General features: G+C 41.4%; 2 protein-coding genes across 2 annotated transcripts; one reads left to right on the forward strand and one right to left on the reverse strand.

Annotated features, from left to right (window-relative positions):
- Nucleotides 1-9074: 9074 nt before the first annotated feature.
- Nucleotides 9075-17132, reverse strand: dok3 (docking protein 3). The gene is made up of 5 exons (XM_023285719.3): nt 16896-17132; nt 14261-14560; nt 13912-14002; nt 12789-12976; nt 9075-12557 (listed from the first exon to the last, which is right to left on the reverse strand). The coding sequence occupies exons 1-5, from the start codon at nt 16950-16952 to the stop codon at nt 11766-11768; spliced, it is 1428 nt and encodes a 475-aa protein (XP_023141487.1). The 5' UTR covers nt 16953-17132; the 3' UTR covers nt 9075-11765.
- atoh1b (atonal bHLH transcription factor 1b) lies at nt 10207-11270 on the forward strand. The gene has a single exon (XM_023285721.3). It carries the CDS (start codon nt 10207-10209, stop codon nt 10897-10899), a length of 693 nt encoding a protein of 230 aa, XP_023141489.1. The 3' UTR covers nt 10900-11270.
- Nucleotides 17133-17215: the final 83 nt, after the last annotated feature.

Below are 17215 nucleotides of genomic sequence, written 5' to 3' on the forward strand. Positions count from 1 at the left end.
TTGTGCTCAATCCAATCAGTGCGAGACGGCACGTCACCAAACAAACCTGGATATTTACGAATAAGCTGCTCAAACTCCATAGCCTGTGTCTCTGAAAAGTGACAAAGCAGTCCTTTTAGATTCCTCAGGGTCTCTGAGTTTTTCAAACGACCGGACAACCAACCCTCATCAGGCTCCAAAACAGCATCCTCCAGACTCTCACCTGAAGCTTTCCCCACCATGTCAGTCATCAAGGCCGGACTCACAGATGATGACCCCTGCTGGACTGCTCCAGGTGACCTAACAGACTGACCATAGAAAGGTTTAAGCAGGTTTACATGAAACAATTTGACAGGTTTTCTACGACCCGGAGTCGAGATCAAATAATTCTGGTCTGAAACATGCTTGACCACTGTATAAGGACCAGAAAACTTGGCCTGGAAGGGGGAACTCACCAGTGGACACCGAGCCAAAACCTTGTCGCCAGAACTAAACTCGCGCAGCTCCGCTCTCCGGTCATATCGCTTCTTCATTTTAGCTTGTGAGGCAGCCAACGATTCCTTTGCCAACTCTCCTGCAACATACAGACGATGTCTAAAACCATTAATGTAGTCAATAAGGTTGGTGGGGGGATCTGACTCCTTCCACCCATCCTTAAACACCGACAAGGGTCCCCGGACCATGTGACCAAACACTAAGTCATTTGGACTGAACCCTGTACTTTCTTGGACCACCTCCCGTGCAGCTAAAAGTAACCAAGGCAGTCCCTCTTCCCAATCACAAGCTATTTCTGTACAATATGCACGCAACAGAGACTTGAACGTTTGATAAAAACGCTCCAAAGCACTTTGACTCTGTGCGTGATAAGCTGATGAGTGATTATGCCTTATTCCCAACAGTTTCATCACTTGTGCCAAAAGCTTGGAGAAAAAATTGGATCCTTGGTCACTCTGGATGATCCTGGGGATACCAAACACAGATATGAATTGTGTTAGAGCCTTAACCACAGATTTTGCTGTTATCGTGCACAAAGGATAAGCTGCTGGGTACCTGGTACTTTGACACATAACTGTTAACAAATACTGGCTACCTGATTTTGCCCGAGGCAACGGCCCAACACAGTCCATAATTAGATACTCGAACAGCTGACTTATAGCTGGAATTGGCTGCAATGGAGCTAGTTTAATAACCTGATTTGGCTTACCAGTCAGCTGACAGGTACCAGTGGCCAGAAGAAATGGCGCAAGATTCCATCATATATTTTTCGCTCGCCCAAGTGCCCTGACCTATCATGAGCAAGCCTTAACACATGACTGCGAATTTTAGTCGGAACTACAACTTGGAAAACAGGTTCTCCCACAAACTTGTCCCGATGGGGTAACCACTTCCTCATCAAAATCTCATTCTGAAGAAAGTAGCTGCTGGTACTATCCCTCCAGGTGACATCATGGACTCAAACTTATTTTTCAAAGATGCATCAGCTCTTTGCTCCCTCTTCAGCTCACTGTGGGACACAGACAAAGGAAACTCAGACCAACATGGCAACATGGTTTCCACTTTCTCGTCTGTCTCCTTAGATTCAGCCCAACTCATTGCTCGTTTAACTGCACACGCAGGAAAAACTTCTCGATAACACATGGTAACTTCATCTAATGGTTCTGACCCAGGAGAGTCGAACATAACTACAGGGGCCGGTGACACATTCCCCCAAACATGACAGCCAGCTAAAATCATTGCCCAAAATGATGTCAATCCCTTCCACTGGCAATGCTGATCTCCCCCCCATTGACACTGCACCCTGCACCAACTCGCATTCCAGATTTAATTTTTGTATTGGGACTGGTATAACTTCCATTCCCATTCCCTGCATAAGGATCTTATCCCCAGTATCAGTCTCATATGAAAATGGCAGAAATGACTGCAACACATAGGAGTTGAATGCACCTGTGTCTCTCAAAACCTTAACAGACACCTTCTTATCACAATGTGGCAGTGTTACAAACCCTTCTCTGACAAATGGCTGATAAGATTTACACTTTCTGTCAGCCATGCCTAAATCAGGCCTCAGCCTTTGTGGACCTACTACCACAGAACTAGGAAGACTTGCAGCTAGTGCAGCAGGTTTTACATGTCCACCTCTAAAGAACTTTATCTTATCTTATCTTAACATGTTGCTTTTTCACCCGTAAAAGCAGGCAGTCTGCCTTCCAGTTGCCACCTTCTCTGTAATAGTTGCACAAATTGTCTCCTTTTCCTGTACATCCCTGGGACCTCCTACCTGAAGATCCGCCAGTATGAACAGCCAACCTATCACCATTGTCAGTGTGTACCGCTGTCTCCCTTACCATCTCACCAAGATGAGTCTTATGGATGAGCACATACTCATCTGCCAGTTCTGCAGCCTCCATGACAGTTTCAACCTTGCGCTCTGTTAAATAGGTGGTCACCCAACCAGGCAAAGAGTTTTTAAACTGCTCTAAGATTATAAGATTGGTCAGTCTCAAAATCATCTACATCAGAGGCTAAACACCAACGATTAAAATGATTTTAAGGCTCCCTTGCAAACTCCAAATGAGACTGGTTAGCCCTTTTGTCCCATGTCCTAAACCGCTGGCGATACACTTCAGGAACTAACTCGTAAGCCTTTAACACAGCCACCTTTACAGATTTATAATTTAAATTATCACTGGCTAACGATGCATAAGCCTCCTGTGCTTTTCCTGACAGCACACATTGCAACAGCAATACTTGGTCTGAATCTGACCACTTCCTTGCCTCTGCAATGCACTCAAACAGGACAAAAAACACATCTGGATCCCTCTCATTAAATTTAGGCAAAGGTCGCAAATTACTCATTACATCTGAGGACCCACAAGAGAGAGAAGAGGAATTCCCTTCCTCTTACAGCCCATCACCAAACAGCTTACCATCTCTTATTAACCCCAACTTTGTAGTCTGCAAGGCTATCTGTGCCTGCTCTCTCACAGCGCAGTCGTTCGATTTCCACTTCTTTATCAAGTTCCATTTTGTGTTTTTTCCATTTCAAACCGTTGCTTCTCCTTATCATGGGATAATTGCAATAAAAGCAATTCTTTCTGCTGCTCAAATGTTAAATTTCCCGTTGCAGAAACAAGTGGCTGTGCTATCAGTGACTGACCTTGTTTCTGTTGCTTTACCACCAGCACCTCACCTTCTACCAACTGTACTTTAACCACAGCCTTTATAATGTCCTTACGCCGCTTATCACCAAGATCACTTAAATCAATCTTATATTCATCTGCAATTTGAAGAAGTTGATCCTTGGTGCAGCGATCCAAAAAGGCTTCAGATGGAGCAACAAACTCTTCTATCCCTGCCATTATGGTTACTCCTTAGGCCCAGTAACCAGAACACAACAAGCCAGAACCAACAGACAGTGACACTTTCAGTCCTTCAGGGCACAAAAGAGGACAATAAATTTGGACTTGAACAAATGCGGAAGTCTCCCTCTATCTAACCTGCTTAAATGAAACTAATCTATCTACCTGATCCCTAGTCTTCATGTGGGTCAGCAGTGGGATATTTAAACACCAAGCCCAGTAGTGCAGTTAGGCCCCCAGCGAGCTGGTTACCCACCTGACAACTTTAGAGGTGTACCCGAGACAACTGCTCTAGCCGCACCCCACACAAAAATAACAAAAAAAAAAACAAACAAACCAATGAGCCCAGATGGAACACGTTGCTATACCTGCAGGGAAACTAAACAATGTTGAAACATACCACAGTAGAGAACCATGCATTCACTGCTGATAGCTCAGGCCTGCACAGAAACTACCTCACAGCTAAATGCAGGACCAGCCTCACCTAATTGAAACAACCATCAAACAAAACCATCAAAGCAACATTTTAACAAAAACACATCTCCCACCCAGGACACACCCAATACGAACTGCAGCCCAAATTCAATCCAAATCTCCCAAAAAGTCTCCAACAGCGACAAAACAATCAAATTAAGATGGACGAGCCCCCACTTGTCATAAACCGGCTGCACGGCCATGACAAACAAAGGGGAGATGCACACAAAACCATTGTAGCCAAACTTTTATTAAGTAACAAAGGATTAACTTAAACTAACAATGTGGTTAGTCATCAGTAAAGTCAGTAGTGTAGGTGAGTGCATGTGTGAAAGGATGGTGTATGCAGTGTTGGATGGTGCAAGAAAGCAAATCATACCAACGCAAAACAAGTAGCCATCTCAGGAGAGGGAGAGAGGGAGAATGATCACCAGGAAGGCTTTATAAAGGCCCTGGCACACACCTGGCCCAGGTGTGGCCAATGGCTGATTATCAGGCACAATTACTGCACCACCTACAGGGAGAGAACCACACCTACACACACACACACACACACACACACACATACACACAACTAGAGGCAAGATGGGGGAAGGGTCGTCACAAAGGCAAATCATATCATTTGTAAATTAATATGGTAAAGTAAAAAAATATAATATTTGTATTTCACATATAGTGAAATATAAGTACAAATTTAGTTAAAAAAAAACACAAAACAAAAAACAACAAAACAAATAAAAAAACTTCCAATGTCCATGTACTGTAAGAAAAATCATGAGCAGAATAAGCACATATATGGTGAAATAACTCCAATATTTACAGTTTACCATTGTGTACCATTGTGTAGTTTACATGTGTTTGGACAGAGCTGTAGGTGAGCTGGTGTGCTAGAGCTGCAGGGAGTTGTGAGTGGAGAGAGGCGGTGACTTCATAGAGCTGCGCCTTGTAGAGGAAGCAACAGTGTACAGTTACATCTAAGCCATTTTAAGGACAAAAAATTGTTTTTTTTTTTGTAAAAACTAAATGCATTTTCAACATTGATATATGGAGGTGAGTTTTTCAAGGTTTAATCAATGACCAGAGAGGGATTTTACCTATATCTGCTTCAGAAACATTAGGCCTACAACAATAAATCAGAAAAAAATAATGAATAAATCAATGTGCTAGGCACTAATGTTCTAACACAGTACCCTTTAAGTGTGTCAGAAATGATGATACTTGTGGACTACAGAACCAATCAGCTTATTCTTATGCAGTCATCATTTTCCCCACAGCGTGCAATGTAAAAATAAATAACTATATTTTAAAAATGGTGAAAATCTGGCATCAAGTAAATATGATTAAAACAGTGGAGTAATGTTCAACAACAGTAACAAACAAAAATAAATATATATATTTTAAAGCTATCTGTAGTAAATACAGATTTTGGTTGTGGACAGTCTTTAAATTATTATTTTTCTTGCTGTGATTTTACTAATTACTGTCTGTAATTTGACAAAGCAGAAATTCTGGGGGGAATAAAGATAAACCATTTTTAGTCCTTAATATGCATCGCTTTTTTCCAATAACAGCAAATATGTGTAAAATAATTACACTTTTTGCTGTTTTGAATACAGTTAAACCAGTGTAAATTTCTGGTACAGTGTTGTAAAAGAATAAATTACTATTTCTACAAATAAGATTTTTTTTTATCATTATTTGGACACTATTCACAGTTGTGGCTTCTTTTTCTTTTTAAGGATTATGTAAATGAATACCTTTATTATTGTAGTTTTATTATCTGTGTTCAAGCAAAACATGGAAAATTTGTAAAATAGTAAGCTGTTGAATGAAATTACACTGAAAATTATTTTGAGAGCGTGTTTACTGCAGTGTGTTCTCATAACATACCTCAGTAAGGCACGTGTCTCACAGGGCTATGAGGTCACACCTGTGGTCAGATCTGTGGTCACACCTGTGGTCAGACCTGTGATCAGTGGAGCAGGCTGGACTCTGAAACCTGCTTTGTTGTCCTCTGGGTGCTGCTGAGGAAACTGCAGACACAGTCGCTGACCCTGCGGGCTCCGTCTATCTCCTGCATCGCTGGTTAAACGACCCCCTGCAGAGAGCTGCTCTCAGGCATCGCGGTATTTCCTTTCACTGCATTTAGCAACAGAGCCGCTATTCTCGCGATGACTGCGGCGCCCGTGCGGAACAAATTAACTGGTCCTGAACGTATTATTCCCAGGTATGCAAATTCAGCACAAAGTCCACTGCGGGGAGAAAAAGTCATCTTCTCTTATCATTGTCCTTCTCAGAGTTCATCAATTAGCCTCTTGCCACAGACAACATTGACTTAATGAAGCGTCCCTTTAACTAGAATATTACTTCCCTTTTCCCAAATTAATGAGGCCGCTAATTGTCCTAATTTGCGCCTGAAACCCGGACATTAAAATTTCTCTCTTTGCTCACTAGAAGCACCTCCGTAGCTCCGGGTGTGAGGGGGGATAATTACAGACTAGACTGCTCCCAACATCAAGAGCTGCACTGTTCTTGGTGCAGGATTGTGTGAAAAAAGACAAGAAAAGCCTCTATTGTTAGGAAATTAAAGGGTCTTTAATTAAAACACAAGGAGGACTGTATTAAACAGTGTGTGGAGCTGAGAGGAAGGAGATCCTACAGTGTGTTTAAGAAGTTTACTCATGTTTGCATGTAATAAACATTATGGAAACAGAGTAAATCAGAGTGGAGGTGCAGTAGGTGGACACTGCATGCATAATGTTATTTTTTTATCTAAATTATTCATTGATTCATTTATTGGTACTGTATAGAGTCTGCCATTGCTTTATAGGCCAAATAATTCAAATAAATAACCATGTAATACTGATTAGTACTGTCATTTCTAGAGTACCCAAAAGGATCAGCAGGTCAGGTGAGTAATTGTTCATTTCTTTTCCCAAAACCTCCAATTTTTTTCACAGTACCAAATCACTCCTTTCTTTACAGAGAACTTTCAACAAATTTATTACAAAATTGGTCACTTGTAAAATAGAGTGTTACAGCAATATGGTGCTTTGGATATAGTTCCTATTTATACACAATAGAGCCTCAACGCTTCAAACTGAAGCTTCAAAATGAGCTGAATAAATTATAGGCTGTTTGGGGCCACGGTTCCCCAGAGACAACTGAGGAGGCCCCCAGTCAAATGATGTCACTATCAACTTAATGTTCTCAGAATTATGCAATAACACACTGTATTATTATTGGAATTACACTCAATATCTCCATAATCAGCCTATGATAACACACACACACACACACACACACACACACACACACACACACACACACACACACACACACACACACACACACACACACACACACACACACACACACACACACACACACACACACACACACACACACACACACACAGCCCTCAGTGTTTACAGTGTTCAATCAAGGATCAGGATGAAGAGCTGGACTGAATCCAGGTTCCATCACCAAACTCTGGAGGCAGCTGCAGTCGTCTCTGCTTCTCTGGCTGCCAAATGAGGGACCCGTTGTGAAACCATCGGGTGCAGTTGTGAAACTGCTGAGGCAAATTGCACAAACTAACATCATACAAGATATTTTGTTGTGTTGCAGTAATGTTATATTAATGTAGCCGCTTGGTGTAAATTTGATGTTATTAGTGGAGCTGGATGTCATATCACTGCTTTTACACTGTTAATACAAATAATAATAATAATGATAATAATGATTATTAATAATAAGAAGAATAAGATGAAGATTTGTACATAAAAAATACAAAGTTTGTCGTTTTCTGACAATTTTTCATAGATTTTTTTTTCTGTTTTATAAAGACAGAAAAATTTCAACAAAATTACAAAAAATATAATGTGAATTTACATGTGTAATGTTACATACTTTTTTTAAATAGATGAAACTGAAGTTATTTACTGTAAACGTGTTACTAAAATTAGACACAATTAGTGACAATTAACGGGAAAAAAAAGGTATAGGGTCTTAAATGTGAGTTATGTTGTATAATTACAAAGGTTTTTGCAACAAAAATATTTATTTAAATTTAAAAAAGAAAAAAATGCACATGATCTTATGCAAAATTAAGACTAGAAAATGTATTTTAACTATGGAAAGTTATTGTATCTTTATCAGATGATTATTTTCTTTTATTTTACAGCATTTTTTCAAGTTGTTATAAAAAAAAGTGCAGTTTGACATGACTGAGTTGTTATCTGATACATTTCGTGTATTTTGTATTTCATTGCAAGCCATAGTTGTGATAAATGATCCCCATCCTTTACCCTAACCAAATATTTTAGATTTAAACATTGTAAAATGACTGCAAAAAGCACCGGTATGACAAAATTTCATGAAATTATGTCAATCTTTTTGGTGTCTCAACTGTCAGATAATTAGTAAAAAGGTTTATTTGCCAATTTTTGTGTTGTTTTTACAGTGTAGTTTAGGTGAATAATTGAACTTTTTCTTTTTTCCTTTTTTAAAGTAAATACATTAGGTGGCAGATTAATATGCAGCCTAACTTTGCATTTGACTCATTTAAAGTGGTTTTTGTTCCCTGCAAATTTTTTGGCTCCATTTTGCAGTTTCATTGTGGGGGGAAAGAAGTCTACTGACTGCAGCTGAAGTCTATCAGCAGAGATTCCTGGGATGCTGCTGCTTTGGTGTTTCACTTGTTTTCCTGCCACTTGTACAAGTGTAGCCAACAGTAAGGCTGCACTAGAAAGGATAAACTGAACCCTCCTCTTGCAGAAGGTCAGTAGAAGTTGACCTCAGAAATGTTCCTCACACCTCCTCAGCCTCCTCCTCCTCCTCCTCCAGCTCCTCCCGCACCAGATGGGAAATGTAGCCGCATTTTTAAAAGCCTGGACTCAGGGTTACAGGCTGTTGCGCTGGCAGTGGGGCCGAAGGAATGAAATATTCATGTAGCCAAAAAAAGAATGGACACCCCGGGACGAAGAACGTGCCGATTTATTCAACTAAGACCAGGCCTCATTAAACTGCTGGCGGAGAGGCAGGTCACGGTGATTTTCTTTACCAGCACTCGACCCCGACTGTCACGCAAACACAGAAAGAGAAGAAGGGAAGAAGGAGGGGAGATGGGGCCAAGAAATTTGTCCAAGTTACCATCACTGGGCTCCGACATGTCAGATCTCCCGGCAGACACGTCTGAAGCTGCTCCCGCGCAGTAATTGATGGTCTAATGAGTGATTAGCTCCTGTGTCAGAGCCAGGAGTGTCAGCGTGGAAGCTCCGTGTCGCTGTGGGCCCAGCAGCATATGGGAGATGGGTGACACTGGCCATAACAGAGGTGTGTGGACCTGGAGCGTGGTGCCAAGGGACACCAGCTGATACGCACAGGGCTGGAGTCACATAACTGGAACCAAGAAAACAACAAGAAGAAGAAAAGCCGAATTTATCTTCATTCATTTGGTCTTAATTAGAGAACAAACCCATCGTGTTAAATAAACAACCGGAACATTAAGAATGATAAATAACAAGCATGGATGGAACGCTTGGTTTTACACACAGTGCGTGTTTTCATCCTCGCCAAATGATTCATAAATCGCTCTGAGGCAACTTATCAGTTATAGACAGGTGTGTCTCCAGCCTGGTCCCCCACCTGTTCATTTTATTATTCCTCTGCAAATAATCCAGCAAAGACTGGCCATCTTTTACAGTTTGTTTGAGAACAAACTTGTTTGTTGCCAGAGCTTTCAAGAGCAAATCAAGAAGTCAGTTACTTTGCTCCTGATAAAGAATTGGAGCAGTGATGATGATGAGGTTAATCCAGGCTTCAGTGTTTGCTTTTACGCACAGCAAACCACAGATTACCAATGCAAATGAGTCAATTTAATGAAAATATATCTCGTAAAGTCCACGAGTTGCCACAAAAAAACGCCTGTTTTGACGTTTCCACTTGTTAAAGCAAGGTCTGCTTTATTTATTTATGGGATTTTGTATCAATAAGTAATAATACAGCCCACAGCTTCAGGTCATGAGATCCTTTACACCTTCTTCTCTCCTCTTCTGAAAAGCTTTTCACACACTACACGCTCCTAAATGATTAATACTTTGGTCTCCCCTCTATGTGAGGATAACAACAAGGTCGTGATTGAGTTACAATACACAATAGGAGAAAAAAAGTGGAGCTTTGTCTAATTGTTCTTTGACAGGGTCAGAGGGGACTTTGCGATTGGCTGCTGCCTCCTGAGGCTGCAGGCTTGTCAGAGCTGCTGGGAGTGACACCAAGGTGACTGAGGGGAGGCTGTATAAATTCTTGGCACATTGCAAACCACTCCAGAGAGGAGAAGTCTTCTTGTGCGACCTTTTCCAGCCGTGCTACACGACCACAGGCCACTACAGTGATGGCCGCAAAAGCAGAGCTCTCAAGCTGGCCAGAATGCCCGGAGGATTTCTCTCTGCTGCAGCAGCACAATTTGGCGCACATCAACTCCAAAACGTGGATTTCTTCAAACTCAATCCATGCGTTCTCAAGGAGGGACGCAGCCGCAGATGCAGGCATCTCGCTGGAGAAACTTGTGCCAGTGAGTAAACTCCCTGACTGCGTTTCTGCTGCAGGCATCTCAGACTCAGATGCCAGCAAGGCAGCAGATGGAGGCAAGACGAGCCTCTTCAGCCCTCAGAGACACAGACGCGTGGCAGCCAATGCCAGGGAGAGGAGGAGGATGCACGGCCTCAACAAAGCGTTTGACGAGCTTAGGAGCGTCATCCCCTCCCTGGAAAATGAGAAAAAGTTATCCAAATATGACACCCTCCAAATGGCGCAGATCTACATCACGGAGCTGTCTGAGCTGCTGGCTGGAGTGGTTCATCCGGAGTGCAGAAGTCCGCGTCAGGGCGCAGCGGACAAGACCTCCAGGAGGAGCCTGATTCACTCCATAAGGCCGACAGCCAGTGCGCAGACCCCGAACCCGCTGACCGGAGAGCAGAGAGACCCCAGCAACTCCATCAGCCACCTGATTATACTGGGACCTACATCTGACTTAGAATCCAACAAATCAGGGACTTCATCCAACAGCAGTGAGGATGAATCTTAGACTGTCAGTGCCACCGAGGAAGATCAGGGTTGGAGACAGTAACAGGGAAACCCTGACTTTTAACTGTTTTCCAGACATTTGCATGGCAGTAAACAACAGTAGACATGATGATTGTATGAGTGACACAGTCCTACTGCATATTTATAGCTTAGATGTTGCACTGCTTAATGAGAAAAAGTACAGGAAAAACTTTTTAAAAAACGCCCACTAAGATGTTGTGTGTGGACTCCAGCAGGCCTTTTATGCACTTTACACATCCTGATCCACTGACCTTTCCAGTTTGTCTAATTGAGAACAAGTATTTTTCTATTTATGTATAGCCAAGGGGTATTTTATGAGGGACGTTTTGCTACAATAAAGATATAATAAGACTTGAGTGTGCATTTGAAGTTATTTCTATACTCATAACAACAAACAATGTGGATTCTGCAAAGCGGTTGATTTATATGTGACAAAGCCCTCATTAGGAAGTAGAAGAAACTAATTGCAAAAAATGCTGCGTGCCTCATTGAATGTAACAAGGAGTCATCATCCCCCCCCAAAGCATTTCCATAATAAAAACAAACAGCCACTTGCATGTTCATCCAGCTTATCAGCTAACATCACATTAAAAGATATTGTAGCACATTGCTTCTCCGACATAAACAAAACAAAATAAATCTTCTTTTTTGCAATTACAATGCATTCCAGATGCATTTTTCATACAACAAGCTACTAGAAAAGCATACAAACATCTGCCAGCCCAAAGTGCCTAACTGCGTCTTCCCAGTGGAAGGGGTTTTATAGAAATAAAGGAACTAATTATGCTTCATGACAATTTATCATGATTAAAATTGCTTCTTCTTGTCTGTCTGTTAACTAATAGCCTACTGAGAAAATGTGGGGCTGGCTGCTCCTTGGGGAGGAGGCAGCTGGAACTTTGCCAGGTCCTTAGAAATGATTTCTGCCAGCCTGTGTTTAAAACTGCCAGGGGCCTCTGTGGGGGCAGCACGGGCGGAGGAGCTGATGGCCTCCTCCGTCTCCTTTGTGTCATCCACCGCCTGTGCATTGTAGCCCGGCTGGATGTAGTTATTGACAGGGGGCAGAGGCTGGCTGCGGGGCTTGGGTGGGGCATAGGGAGCAGATTTGGTGATGGTGCAGGGAGTTAGGGGAGAGGAAAGAGGCTGGAGCTGAAGATTCAAGGGAGGTTTTTTCACATCCGAATAAAGGCACTCTGAATCGTCTGTTTCGGCTTTTCTGATCAAAGGAGGCGTGGCTCTCCTCAGGTTGTAATAAATGCTGTCCTCCATGGAGTTACCCATGTTTAATGAATCCAGGGAGCGACAGCGTTCCTCCTCGTCCTCCTCTCCCACGGCCTCCCTGCTGCTGGGTCTGGCAAGCTGTTTTATATCTTCCACAGAAGTGTGAATAATAGTGGAGTAGGTGCTGTCAGACTCATCCTCTGTGTCAGCAGAAACATCTGCAGGACCAGGAAGGGAAACTGGAGAGACGTCAGAAAATGATCTTCTGTGGACGCTGACAGGTTGGACCCATGAGTTCTTCTCGACGGCACACTGCTGGGATATGAGCTGGAAGATCTGAGGACCGTACCGGGTCAGGAAGGTGAAAACTCCTTCTCCTGAGTCACAGCGACGACCTGCTTCAATGCTGAATCCTCCCTGCAATCACACCCAATAATCTTTGATATTTTGTAAAATATGCTCACGTACACTTCAGTATTGGTACAGAATAAACGAATGAGGCACTGGGAAGCAGATTTTGTCACCTTTAGACAAAACCAGGCCTGCTGTGCTGTTTTCCTGTACTTCCAGACCAACCAACTCCTGAATGTTACTTTATATTTGAACATTAGAGTAGTTTTAATCAAGAATCTGTCATCTGACTTTTACCTCAACCTGTCCAAACTTGCGTAGGAGCCTGTATGGCCAGCAGTAGATGATACGACCAGTACTGACGTCCAGCAGAATCACAGCCTCTCTGTCTGGAGACACCAGATACTCTCCAGCCAACCGGCACCGCTTGGACGCCTCTGTGCTCTGGACAGTCACTTTGTACTGGTTTGGAGGAAGAGTCAGATCTAAATATGAGGAAACATCACAGAACCCTGAGGTCAGCGCAGTAAAACTCCACATGAAAGAATAAGTCTCTCCATAAGAAGCCTGAGCTGGAATGTGTCAGGAAAGGAAATAAAATTACACCAAATACATTCTCATATTGAAAAGGGGGCTGATTTAAAATTGCTTGCTTTCCACTAATCCCTCCATGTGACCGGGCTGCCTGGATTGTTCAGAAGTGTAATCCATTAGGAAATAAAAAGAAATGCATTTGTATAAGCCACAGCTTGCTGACGCTAATACATTCTGGCTTTCATGTGTGAATATATTAGCGGCTGTAGCTGCTGCTCACATATACGGAAAGTTTCTGCTGATGTCTTGAATTTATGATGCAATGACATCTATTTCTTTCATTGTAATATATTCATCAATTTATTCTTAGTGATGAGTAATTTATAGTTAGTAATAATAAGTCTAATGTTTCATTTTTTATGCTTTCTTTTAACCTTTTTTTCCGACTTAAAACAAACTTTCCTAACAACATTTGAAAAGGCACAACTTTTTAAATTGTGTATGACAGCTAAAAGTTTAATGTCTTAACTGCAGTTCTAATGTGTGCCACCATAGATTAATAAAACTGATCCAAGTGCACAATTTTAACCCAGGGGAAAGCCAGTTTTCTACTTGACTGAACTTTTTAAAACTTTTAAGTACATTGCAAATGAAAGCTGCAATAAAATATTAAAGAAAAAAGAGCAAACTAGAAAATAAAAATCAGTTTAGGACCACAGCTCCATGACTAATTCAGTCCCTTAGCAATGGCTCCAGAGCTACCTGTGTCACTACAATTATAAGACAGATATGACCAACAACAGAAACAACAGTTCTGTAAGTGCAGTTATTTATTTGTGATTGCATTTGTCTAATCAGTTGCTGTCTGCAGGTTGATGTGCATTACCGCTTTTCCAGGATGAGTAAAGGTCATTGTCCTCCATGGTCAGACCGTTTCCTCCTTTGAAATCCCCTTTGTCTGATTCTCCAGGATCCTTCTGTGAACACAGTGGCATTGTAAACATTACCTGAAGTGTACACCTCCCTCTTATCACTGCTTTATGACTTCCAAGTGGTAAGATGCAAGAAACAACACGGCTTGTGCAAGCAGAAGAATTAGAGAAGTGAAGTGGCAGAAGTTACAGATATCGTATTAACTTCCTCATTACGCTATCTGGCTCTGGCTGTGGGTAAGGTTTGTCTTCACCTTTCCCAAATTTAAACACTGACAGGAGGGAGAGGGATGTGTCTGGTACCTGGAAGGCCAGGAGACAGACGGCGCTCAGCCAGTCCTGGCAGGTTGTGGAGGCTAACGTGTAGGTGCCCTGTGTGGTGTTTAGGTAGAAGGCCGAGCACCCAGCAGGGCAGGACTCCTTTGGAGCAGCAGTGACACTGAGGCAGTCACTGAGACGCACAACTTTTCTCTCTGTTTTCTGTCGACAAGCCTTCTTCTGGTCAGCAACAGAGCTGCTGTCAGCTACAGAGCAGAGCTCCAGCCGGCCGACCCCTGTAGAGCTGGCTTTAAAAAGCACCGTCCTTGTTTTCCGCCACGATTTCTGTTGGAGGGGGAGTGAAACAAGTGACTGTTAATAAGTCGGCTCTCTCTTTCTTATATAACAAAAGACAACTTTTATACGTTAATAGTGCGCTCAGTATTGGACCCCATTCTTTTCTCTCTGTACTTTTAATGAGCAAGTACTGAACATGTTTCTGTTGTCACTCACACACAGCTCTATATTTATGCTTTCAATGTTAATCTACATCCTGCTGACAGTGTTGAACTGAACAATTTTAAGTCAAGCTTTTCTATGAAACTGAGAGATGCTAAATAGATATCTTACTACCTATTGTCTACACTACATTTCTGACTGCAGCAATTTTAGATAGTGAATTTAATTTAAAGTGCATATTTAAGGCATCACTGTGCCCTCCACCATTTAATGAGCTTGCAAGGTCACACCATTTCATCCACAGGATGTACAGACGGCTGACAATTTTAAATAAAAAGACCAACGTTAAGTGCTGGAATATCTTCAATGTGCTTTGACACGAGTTAACAAAAGTACTTTAAATGCAATCAGATAGGCATTAAGAAATGTTGTGCATCACCCAGACAGGATACAACCTGCGAAATCAATTAGTAAAACAAAACAGTAAAAAATACCAAAACAGGCAAAGGAGGGCAGCAACCTGTAAGATCAGTTTATAAGATAAAAGATGAAATATTCAGACCATTAAGACAAGCTCAACGTCATTAAAAACATACACATCTTTAGATTTTTCTTGAAAATATCAATAAGGGAGATGAAACGATCGCTGTCTAACACGGAACAAAATCTAGTATAGATCATTAACTAGGGTCAGATCTGGTGACTCTGGTGATTCTAGCAAAAGACTCACATCATTTTCAAACTTATCAAACCATTCAATGATCCCTCAAGCTCTATGGATGGGAGCATTGTCATCCTGGAACAGACAGCTCCCGTCAGAATAGCTATGTTTCATCAAAACATTAAGTCGATAGCTCTGAATGACTTTGTGTTGATTTGCAGTGAACTTTCCCTCTCAAAGGACAAGAGAACCCAAATGGTCCCTATGAAATGTCCCACGTAGCACAACAGAACCACCAGAACTCCTAATTCTAATGTTGTTCAGGTTTTTCCTTTAATTTGTCACCTGTCTGTATGTGAAGATCATACTGAAGCAGCCATCATGATAAAGTGTTGCAAAAATCTGCCTTTAAAAGACTAAACTGACAATTTTTTGGTTTTTTTTCCCACATTTTGTATTGAGCACCTTTGTTTGAAATACGCCATTTACAAGATTATTTGGGTCAAATAAGCTGATATTCTGTCTTTGCTTTGTCTGTCAAAGCACTTTGTAAAGCCCTTGTTACTAAAAGTGCTGTATCAATGAAGCTATTATTATTTTTGTTCTCATACAACGAAGTCTGCTGAGTAAATAAGAGCATGTGTGCAACTATAAATACTATTACTTCTTTCCAAAAGGTGTTTCTGCTATAGACCATTTGAGGTCAGACTGTTTTCCACATGGTATGAAACTCTCATGCTGCACTAAGCCACAGCTAGTGGCAGGTGAGAATAAATTGTACTGAGAGGCTTTTTACAAACCACAACCTGTGAGATCATAAAATAGCGACACAGTATTACAGTCACTGACAACTAAACATCTAATTGACCATTGTTGTTAGCATGGGTCAGTGTCTGGTATTTTATTCATGCATTCATCTACTAATGTGACAGTTAGGGGCCTATGCCAGATTTGGTCAACGAAACCATCTTTATCTTTGCCCTGATATAAATTGGTGGGAAAGATGAACAGTTTTCAGGTCAGAGCTCAAGAACCCCAATTATATATTGAAAAGCATCTGAAAATAAAACAAAATGAAGCACGATTTCAAAAGGCCACTTTGGAAGATACTAAGTATTTCTGGAATAATGTAACTTCTTAAGTTCAGCAAAACTTAACAAGAAACTGTAACAAATCAGAAAACATATCAAAATTGGTTTGAGTTAAAATGTAAGACTTTTATACTTTTGATGAATAATAGGATTATTATGACTAAGCATGTAGAGGATATGTAATAATGATTAACCCTAAACCTAACCCGAAGTGTCTTTCAACTGAACATTAGCATTAGATTCTACATCAACAGTCTTGGCAGTTCAGCCTTGCAACATCCAAAATATTCTGGTGTAGAGTGGACATTGTAAAAATAATTATCTGTCTTAGCAAGCAGTGACTTAAGACAAACTGTATTGTAGCTTTAGTCTTTAAACCTCCAATAAACAACAAAGACTATTTTTGTACCTGAAAACCCACCAGACAACAGGTAATAAAAAAAATTAGCGAAGTGAGCATAGAACTTACTTTTCCAAACTTGACTACCTGCAGGTACAACATCCCCTCCTTGAAGATCACTTCCATGTTTATGAGCGCTGTCTGAAACTCTAGTACAGTTTTCAGTCGTTGCTGCTTTGTGGTCAGCACGCGAACACTCAGGGAGTTAAAATTAGGCTTCCTATACCACCAGAGCTATTGTTTCCATTACGTCACCAGCAGCTTTCATTCTCATTAAAAATCAACATATCTCTGATAGGAAACTTAACTGTTGCAAAAGAAAGGGCACACAAGCTGTGTGTTGCCGTTTTCTTGTGTCAAACTTCCCTTTGCATTATTCTGCTTGTTTT

The sequence above is a fragment of the Amphiprion ocellaris genome, chromosome 13, assembly GCF_022539595.1.
Source record: "Amphiprion ocellaris isolate individual 3 ecotype Okinawa chromosome 13, ASM2253959v1, whole genome shotgun sequence".
In the NCBI taxonomy this organism is placed as follows: Eukaryota; Metazoa; Chordata; class Actinopteri; family Pomacentridae; genus Amphiprion; species Amphiprion ocellaris.

Excerpts from the sequence above, each read along its gene's own strand:
- atoh1b (XM_023285721.3), top strand. The coding sequence starts at position 10,207 with ATGGCCGCAAAAGCAGAGCTCTCAAGCTGGCCAGAATGCCCGGAGGAT.
- dok3 (XM_023285719.3), bottom strand. The coding sequence starts at position 16,952 with ATGGAAGTGATCTTCAAGGAGGGGATGTTGTACCTGCAGGTAGTCAAG. Across the intron at positions 14,003-14,260 it reads TCTGTCTCCTGGCCTTCCAG|AAGGATCCTGGAGAATCAGA; the intron begins GTACCAGACACA and ends CTGTGTTCACAG. Across the intron at positions 12,558-12,788 it reads GCAAGTTTGGACAGGTTGAG|GGAGGATTCAGCATTGAAGC; the intron begins GTAAAAGTCAGA and ends GTGTGATTGCAG.